General features: G+C 44.0%; 1 protein-coding gene and 1 pseudogene across 9 annotated transcripts in view; one reads left to right on the top strand and one right to left on the bottom strand.

The window, feature by feature from the left end:
* Positions 1-3,036: 3,036 nt before the first annotated feature.
* Positions 3,037-3,574, bottom strand: LOC136389522 (PRELI domain containing protein 3B pseudogene; annotated as a pseudogene).
* A 760-nt stretch (positions 3,575-4,334) lies between these two features.
* Positions 4,335-9,704, top strand: part of SENP6 (SUMO specific peptidase 6) — a 137,811-nt gene continuing 132,441 nt past the window's right edge. For 6 of the 9 annotated variants that reach the window (XM_066359007.1, XM_066359006.1, XM_066359005.1 and 3 more), the window contains exon 1: positions 4,336-5,027. In XM_066359007.1, the coding sequence (XP_066215104.1) occupies positions 4,976-5,027 (52 nt within the window). In that variant the 5' untranslated portion in view covers positions 4,336-4,975. Of the gene's footprint in view, positions 5,028-9,704 lie in introns of all 9 variants that reach the window. The other 3 variants (XM_066359010.1, XM_066359011.1, XM_066359009.1) reach the window with 2 other exon arrangements.

Below are 9,704 nucleotides of genomic sequence, written 5' to 3'. Positions count from 1 at the left end.
AAAAATACCCTATAAACAACAACTGTAAGAACTAAATTTATCTTTTACTGGTTGATAATTAACTGCTACAAGATATTAAACAAAATACTTTTTTTAGATTTTTATTGATTTTAATTAATTGTGTTTATATAGATTCAAGTGGCCCACTGAATATATCTCCCCCTCCACCCCCATGTTCCCCTTGACACCCTCTTGGCCTCTCCCTCCTACGCCTTCCCCTCTTCCCTCCAGGATTTACTATCCTGCTCTCTATAATGCTGTGTTATGTATATATAATTTCACCAATCTCTTTCCCTTCTCTGATCCCATCTTCTCATTCCCTTTCCCTCTGACCGCTGTCTTTCTGGTCCCTTTGATCCCACCTCTACCTCTATTCTGTTCCTCAGTTCATATTGTTTGTTGGATTCCTCAAATGAATGGGGTCATATGATATTTTTCTTTCCCTGCCTGGCTTATTTCACTTAGCATAATAGTTTCCAGGTCCATCCATGTTGTCGCAAAAGGGAAGATTTCCTTCTTTTTCACAGCCACGTAGTATTCCATTGTGTATATGTACCACTGCTTTTTAATCCACTCGTGCACTGATGGATCCTTGGGCTGTTTCCAGATCTTGGCTATTGTACACAATGCTGCAATAAACATGGGGATGCATTTCTTCTTTTTAATCAGTGATTTGGTACTCTTAGGATATATTCCTAAAACTGGGATAGCTGGGTCAAAAGGCAGTTCGATTTTTAATTTTTTGAGGAATCTCCATACTGTTTTCCACAGTGGCTACACCAGTCTGCATTCCCACCAGCAGTGCAGGAGGGTTCCCTTTTCTCCACAGCCTCGCCAGCACTTACTATGTGTTGATTGGTTAATGAGCAACATTCTGACAGGTGTGAGGTGGTATCTCATTGTGGTTTTAATTTGCATTTCTCTAATGATTAGTGATGTTGAGCATTTTTTTCATATGCCTATTGGCCATCTGTATGTTCTCTTTGGAGAAGTGTCTATTCATTCTTTTGACCATTTTTCGATTGGATTGTTTACTTTCCTGGGGTTGAATTTTATAAGTTCTTTATAAATTTTGGTTATTAATCTCTTACCAGACATATTGTTGAATATGTTCTCCCATTGTGTGGTTTGTCTTTTTATTTTGTTCATATTGTCCTTAACTGTGCAAAAGCTTTTTAGTTTAATATAGTTCCATTTGTTCATCCTGTCCTTTATTTCACTTGCCTGTGGAGAAAAATCAGCAAATATATTGCTGAGAGAGATGTCGGAGAGCTTACTGCCTATGTTTTCTTCAAAAACGATTATGGTTTCACGACTTAAAGTTTTTTTATCCATTTTGAATTTTATTTTTGTGAATGGTGTAAGTTGGTGGTCTAGTTTCATTTTTTTGCAAGTACCATCCAATTTTCCCAACACCATTTGTTAAAGAGACTGTCTTTACTTTATTGTATGCTCTTATCTCCTTTAAACAAAATACATTTACTGGATTGTTTTTCAGAGTACAGCTGCCCTTTGGCCCCCAAAATGAGAAAACAGAAAAGCGGCCCTAGCCAGTTGTCTCAGTGGTAGAACATCTGCCCGGCCTGTGGATGTCTCGGGTTCAATTCCCAGTCAGGGTGTACAGGAAAGGAACCCATCTGCTTCTCTACCCCTCCCTCTCCCCCTTTCTCCTCTCTCTCTCTATTTCTCTCCCTCTCTCTCTCTCTCTCTCTCTCCTTGCCTTTCTCTCTCTCTCTCCTTCCCTTCTCCTGCAGCCAAGGCTCAATTAGAGTGAGTTGGCCCATGCACTGAGGATGGCTCCATGGCCTCCACCTCAGGCGCTGAAAGATGGCTCCGGTTGCAATGGAGCAAGGGCCTCATGGTGTGGGCTTGCAGGGTGGATCCCGGTTGGGGCGCATGTGGGAGTCTGTCTCTGCCTCCCCTCCTCTCATTAAATTAAAAAACAAACAAACAAACAAACAAAAAACAGAAAAGCAGTCCATGTAATGGTTAGTTTAGGTCAATGCCTTTTCCTCCCTAGTGTTCTTTTCTTCTTCCCTGCTGCCCCCACCCCCAACAGTGGCACCTTATTAAAAACATTAAGTAACTGGGATTTATGCCTCAGATCAAAACATCATTTGAGTAATTTCTAATGATGTATAGCTCCTCATGTAAAAAAAGATGCTTTGTGATCACAATTACTTCAAAAATTATATTCAAAAAACTATATTCAAATAACTTGACATACTCTTTAGCATTTACAGAGCCATAATTTTGACACATGGCAATTTTAAGTTAGGCAAATATGAACTGCTAAAAGATCTGAACAGCTGTTCTTCTGTGTAAGTTTAGCATCCTACAAAATTCTGGTAATGTTTTTATTTTTTTAGTTAATATAACTACCACCTGATATAATCATAAAATACAAATCTAAGGAAGGTATACCTTCACTGAGTTACAAAACTTGGGCAAATCAATATAGTACTCTTTAAGAGGATAAAATAATTTTTTGATGGAGTTATATATTACTTGCGTGATAATTTTCACTCCAAAAATGTCATTTAAGTACCAAATCAAAGCACTGAGGTTTTAAATGGTGGTTTATTTTATACAAATTAATGTATCTTTTAAAAGTATACAATTTCTCATTTGAAAGTGAGTTCTCCCTTGAAGTTTACCATAGCAGGGCAATTGTGTCTATTTAGAGGTGGCTCTGCTTTGTTCTGGGGTTGGACCAAAGCCAGATAGAGTTTCAATGCATGAGAAGCTTTAACATTCCACCTGAAGAAGACAATATGCTAACATAAATTACTTTTCAAAAATTGTTAAATTTTCACGTAAATAATGAATCTTCAAAGCCAGTCATTTCAAAGAACCCTAATAATTTCAGGTGCTCCTTTTTATTTAGAAACCTGCTACCTATTTGTTTTGATCAAGCCCCACAGCCTTTCTTTAGCTTATTAAAAAAAATTCTACGTAAAATATAGTTGTATTTTTTAAAATAACAAGTAAGTAAAATGCCAGCTAGTAGTGATCCGGGATATACTGCAACTTTCATCATTTCTCTACAAATGCTGCTTCTGCCATCCGTGTCCTTAAGTTCCCGCTTGCTGAAGTCTTAGTCGTCAATTCTTCAGTCTCAGCACTTTTATCTGTTACCCATTCCATTGCTTCCTGCCCTTTATTAACATTTGAAGACCTCTACTTACCATCAGCCTTCCAAGATAACTACTGAGACTGACTCCTTTCAGTGATTATGGCCTCTGGGTCCCGAGGATGTGGTTTATAGAGAGAGATGTCTCTCATCTACTGAAACCATATTTGTAAATGAAATATTAGTGGACTTTAAGCTCCATTGTTTTCTCTATAGAATCAACCACAGAACCTTCCTGCTGCACCAATAAGAGATTTCACAATGGAAGGCAGTCCGCACTCTGTGCTGAGTCTATGGCTCTTCAACTTTCCAGAAGGATCTATACGTCTGCCCACTACATCAACTCCAACCACGCTTGGGTTCATAGCGTTTGGGTACTTCTGCATTGCAGCAATTCTAAGTTCCCCGTGGGTGGTCAAACACGTACTCCTTAGTCCACATACATCTTTATGGTGCTGGCGGCCTGCCTGCTCAGAACCAAAAGGCAAAAGCGTTGCTTATGTTTGTGTGTGTGTGTGTATGTATGTATGTTTCTTTTCTTTTTCTTTTTTTCGAAGAGGAATACTGAAGGATTTAAGAAAAATGTTCGATTAGTAGGCCTAAAGGAGTTCAGTGTTAGGGATGGAATTCTGCATTCTTTCTTTCAACTTTTCTGTATTTTCCAAATTTTCATTATTGAACATGTGTTTATTTTTACAATGTTAAAAAAAATGAAAAAAGTTAAATTAAAACGAACACCTGCAATTAATTATAGGCCTGACTTGTTAGGGAGGTTTCTGAAGTAGCAGAGACATAAATGACAGGCCTAAAATTACACTGTCACCTGAAGCGTCCAGTGGAATCTTCCCTGATATATTATTTTGAAAACTTGTTTAAACACGAATGAAGACCACAAATCATTTTCTAAACTTCTGATGGCACCACCTTAGTCTACCCTTTCTCTTTAGTTCTAGGTTATGGGGATTTGGGATGAAACTTGGGTAGGCCGAGTCGGCGCCGCCAAGGACCGGGTCTCCCGAGAGCCGCGGCGCTGGGCTCCACAAGTCGGTGTCGCGGAGCCGCAGCCCGCCCGACGCGCCAGGGGCCCGGGGCTCCGGGGGGAGCAGGCCGGGGCTGCGGCGCCGGGGTGGGGGTGGGGCGGGGGCGGGAGCCTGCGGCTGCTCCCGTGCCCGTGGGGGAGGAGCGGCGGCGACGGCAGCTAGAGCCGCTGCGGCGACGGACGCGAGGCGGTGGCAGAGACCCACCCCTGGCCACATAGACAGCCGCAGAGGCCGCCGCTGCTGCGTTCACGCCTGGGCGGGGTGGGCGGACGGCCGTAGCGGCGTCGGCGGCGTCAGCGGCGTCGGCGTCGGCGGCGGCTGCAGAAAGAGCGAGACGCCTGGGGGGCCTGACGGTAGCGAAGACCTCGCCGCCCCAGCGCGGCGGGTGCGGCCATTTTTACGGCCCGGACGGAGGGAGGCGTGCTGGTGTGCTCGCCTTCAGCCTCTCTTTCTAGGGGACCGCGGCTGGGTGCAGCTTCTTCGGCGGGCTGGGTGGGCGGTGGATGGGGAGTCGTGGACCGAGAGGAGCCGGGCCTGGGAAGCGCCGCCGCCGTCGTCGCCGCGCTCGTTGCCCCGGAGGAGCCTGAAGAGAAGCCCGGGGCGGCCTGGCCCGGAGCGCCCGGCCTCCTTTGTGTGGGCCCGTGCGGACGCGGGAGCGCCGCCCGCCTGACGGCAGCGCCCGAGGCCCGCAACCCTGAGGCGGTTATCTCCCAGCGGCGCGGCCCCTCATCCCGGCGATCGCGGCGGCGGCGGCGGCGGTGAGGGCCATGGAATAAGGAGGCGGCGGCGCGGGCGGAGAAAGATGGCGACTGGCAAGAGCAGCGGCGGCGCAGGGGAGATCACTTTTCTCGAAGGTACAGCTATGTCTGCCGTTGCGCGGGGTGGGGGGTAGGGAAATACAGGAAAACGCGGCCCCCCAGCCTCCGGCTATTCGGTTATTAGCGCTGGGTAGGCTCGGAGGCGGTGGCGCTGGGTTCGAGCCCATCGGTGTGATGGTCTCGGTCCGTACCGGGCCGGCGAGAGGGCCTGGGTGGGTCGGCTGCGAGCTGGAGGTGGCGGGCGCCCTCTGAGAGTGCACACGCAGATCTGACATTTTGGGGGAATTTTTTTTAGTGGTGGCCTAAGGATGAGAGCAGATGGCGTTCAGGTCTTGGTGGGTGTTCGTGGAAAGTTTCAGATTGCTTCGGCTGGGTGGAGTGGGGGGCCAGGCCGCGTCGGGAGCGGGGGGGCGTTGATGAGTGTGTTTTGTGCCGCCCCCCCCCCCCCCCCGCCTTTCCCTTTTGCAAAGCTGCAAGCTTCCTTTTTGCAGTCCGCACTCTGATTAGGCCCAGCCCTGTCTGATCCTCTCCCAAAATGTGTTTTGCAAAAAATATTTTATAGAATAAGTTGTCTGTAAAAAGGGAATGAGATTCACAATCTCAATGTTGCGACAGTCACCAAAGCTAACGAACAAAATTTGAGTGGCTTCATTTTGTTGACTTGTGAGTAAAAATTAATGTCGTTCGCTGTAGGTCATTTTTTTTTTTTTTTTTTACAGCGAGTCTTAAGAAAAACTGTATGTTATTGTTGGGAATGGTGGTCATGAGTAACAGTGTTTATTGGCCCTCTGCCCGTATACTAAGTATATAAGGATCCCAGAAATACAGCTAATATCACTGTAGTTGTGGACCAAGAACTTGAATGTTCACATCGCTTAGTTTGATTATGGATTCAGTGTTTACGTTGGTAATTGGGGTGAACACACACACACACACACACACACACACACACACACACACTCTCTCTGTTTGGGAAGATGAATGTATCTGCTTATGCAGTGATTGGTAAAAAGTTGGGTAATTGGCAAGATGATTTTCATATGATACTTTAAAAAAAAGTATCATATGATCATGATTTCATATGATACTTTAAAAAAAAGTATCATAAAGTGATACTTTAAAAAAGCTAATTAGAAGCATTTCTAAATTAAGAAAGTACTACTTATCTGTGGTAATAGATTCTTTAAAGAGGGTATTGAGGGGTGCGTATGCTTTGTTTTTTGTTTTTTTTAACAAAGCCTGGAACACAGTAGGTACTCAACATTAGTGAAGGAATATGGACTAATAGATGTGGGTGGGAAAAGAAATTTTAATTCTTTCATAAGTGTATAGCAAAGCAAAAGGAATCTTAACTTGCTATGCAAGCCAACCTTTATCTAAAAGTGATGTGAATTTTATGAGCTATCTAGGAAGAAGATATAGAAAGCTTGTAAGGTTTTTTGGGTTCATTTAATATTACCTCCATTCTACCTCTATTCTAGTTTGGGCAGAATAGGTGCCTGTCAGGCTGAGAGTGGTGCAGCTTGTGTTACAGGTGGTACAATCTGCGTCATTTTTTGTTTTGGGCATGGAACCTGAAAAGATGGCTTACTGATGCTTATTGTATGCTGTATGAAGGTGATTGTACTTTTGTGCTGCGGTAAGTTTTGGGCTTCTGTATGCTTCTGATACAGTATAAGTTTTGACTACAAATAAAGCCAACAGATATGGAGCTGATGTGATTTTCAAACTGTTTTTTAGTTTATTCTAACTTAAGGATCTATTAATTAATGTTTCGGTGTGATAAATTTGAGTTTCATCATGTCTCCTTCAGCATTCTCATAAAGAAAGTAATAGTAACTTGTTTAGAATATGAGCATACAGGAAAGCAAGGATTTCAGTTTCTCATTTGCTTTACATATATTGTACTGAATTTTTAAGAATGAATGGAATAATATTCACTAATTACTGGTATGTATTTTGTATTTAATTCTTTTGGTTCTTTATACTTTTAATAAAAAAACACTACACTGTAACTTTCCATACATTTTGTATTGCACTGTTTACATGTTTTCAAAATGTTTCTTCATAGCCTGACCAGGTGGTGATGCTGTGGATATAGGATCAAACTGTATACTGAGGACCTGGCTTCAAAAACCCAAGGTCGCCTACTTGAGGGCGGGCTCACCAACTTGAATATGGGGTTACAGGTTTCAGCGTGAGATCATAGACATGACCTCTGTGGTTGCTGGCTTGAACCCCAAGGTTGCTGGCTTGAGCAAGGGGTCACTGGCTCAGCTGGAGTCCCCCTCCCAGAAGCAATCAATAACTAAAGTGATGCAACTACGAGTTTATGCTTCATCTCTCTCCCTTTCTGTCTCTCTCTCTCTCTCTCCCCTCTCTCCCTTCTCCGCCCCTTTCCTCCTCTTCCTTCCCTCCCTCCCTTTCATTCTTGCTAAAAAAAAATGTTTCTTCATAGACCCTTAGAATTTAATATTTAAACATCTATATAGTATACTTGCCTTACTCTCCAGTAGACTTCTTGGAAAAAATGATGTAGTTTTCATTCATTCATGCAGTATTTATAGCAGCCTATTCTTGCTAGATACTGTGTGAAGGTGGGGCAGTGCACAAGATAGTTAAAGCCCTTGCCTTTATAGAATTTATATTTTAGTGGGAAGGATTCTTCGTAATTAACTGCATATTAATCCATTTAGAACAACGTTACACTGAATTTTGCATAGTTTCCTTTTTTACTTTGGAAGTATCAACGCTGCCACATATACATACACACACAGTATTCCTTTTTACTGTTTTATTTGTCATAATACTTATAATAAACTTATGTTTTCAAGTCTTTCAGTCCTACTAAAACTAACCTCCATGAAAGCAATGACTTTGTTTTTTCACCATCATATTTCTTTTTTTTTTTTTTTTTGCATTTTTCTGAAGCTGGAAACAGGGAGAGACAGTCAGACAGACTCCCGCATGCGCCCGACCGGGATCCACCCAGCATGCCCACCAGGGGGTGATGCTCTGCCCACCAGGGGGCGATGTTCTGCCCATCCTGGGCGTTGCCATGTTGCGACCAGAGCCACTCTAGCTAGCGCCTGAGGCAGAGGCCACAGAGCCATCCCCAGCGCCCAGGCCATCTTTGCTCCAATGGAGCCTTGGCTGCGGGAGGGGAAGAGAGAGACAGAGAGGAAGGCGTGGCGGAGGGGTGGAGAAGCAAATGGGCGCTTCTCCTGTGTGCCCTGGCCGGGAATCGAACCCGGGTCCTCCGCTCGCTAGGCCGACGCTCTACCGCTGAGCCAACCGGCCAGGGCACCGTCATATTTCTTGAACCTGGAGCATATTTGTTAATGAAAAAAGATGATAATGATATGATAAAAGCTATGGAAGAAATAGACATACAGAACAGTGAAAGAATGGGAAAGCCATTTTCCATAGTGTTAAAGTCAGAAAAGGCCTTCCTGAGGAAGTGATACCTGAATTAACACCTTGACTATGGGACACTTCAGAGAGGATGATTCGTATAAAGGTTCTGAGATGATAATATATGGTTCCATTTGTTAAAAAGGTCATTATGGGTGAAATGTAGCCAGCAAAGGAGAGATTGATATATAAGAGAAGCAGCAGATCTATCATACAAGATCATAAAATTTTTATTTCATTTTGAGAAGTGGGAAGTCATTGAAGAGTTTGGGGCAAAGGAGTGTCATAATTTATCTCCTAAAAATCACTGCTTTGTGTGAAATGGATTAGAGAAGAGCACGAGTTAAAGCAGTAACATGAGTTAGAATATTATAGTAGTTAAAAAACAAAGAGGTTTGGGCTAGGACCCTGGTCGGCAAACTGCAGCTCGCAAGCCACATGTGGCTCTTTGGCCCCCTGAGTGTGACTCTTCCACAAAATACCACGTGTGGGCGCTACCTCGATAAGCAATGTACTTACCTATGTAGTTTAAGTTTAAAAAATTTGGCTCTCAAAGGAAATGTCAATCATTGAACTGTTGATATTTGGCTTTGTTGACTAATGAGTTTGCCCCTAGGATAGTGGCAGTGGAGATGAGGGAAGAAAAGTGGATAAATTGAAGGTATGTTTGGATGTAGAGCTAACAGGATTGTAATTGATTGTATATTGATGATCAGAGTAAGGAAGGAATCAAAGATGACTCCCAGGGTCTTTATTTGAGATTTAGGGGAATAATTTCATTTACTGAGATGGAATACATGGTAGAAGAACGAGAAGTAAGTAAGTTGCTCTGCTTTGGTCATGTTAAGTTTAAGATGTCTGTGTTCTAAATTGTGTTTCACATTCTTATGACCACTATGCTGTTATCAACCATTTCTTTTTCTGGCTTCATTAGGGAAATGGAGGCCTACTGGCTACTGTTACACTTTTTTTTTTCTTTCTTTTTTTTGTATTTTTCTGAAGCTGGAAATGGGGAGAGACAGTCAGACTCCCGCATGCGCCGACTGGGATCCACCCAGGGGGCGACGCTCTGCCCACCAGGGGGCGATGCTCTGCCCCTCCGGGGCATCGCTCTGTTGCGACCAGAGCCACTTCAGCGCCTGGGGCAGAGGCCAAGGAGCCATCCCCAGCGCCCGGGCCATCTTTGCTCCAATGGAGCCTCGCTGCGGGAGGGGGAGAGACAGAGAGGAAGAAGAGGGGGAGGGGTGGAGAAGCAGATGGGCGCTTCTCCTGTGTGCCCTGGCTGGGAATCGAACCCAG

Source organism: Saccopteryx leptura, chromosome 1 (assembly GCF_036850995.1).
Source record: "Saccopteryx leptura isolate mSacLep1 chromosome 1, mSacLep1_pri_phased_curated, whole genome shotgun sequence".
Classification (NCBI taxonomy): domain Eukaryota; kingdom Metazoa; phylum Chordata; class Mammalia; order Chiroptera; family Emballonuridae; genus Saccopteryx; species Saccopteryx leptura.
This window is presented reverse-complemented; position numbering and strand designations above follow the sequence as displayed.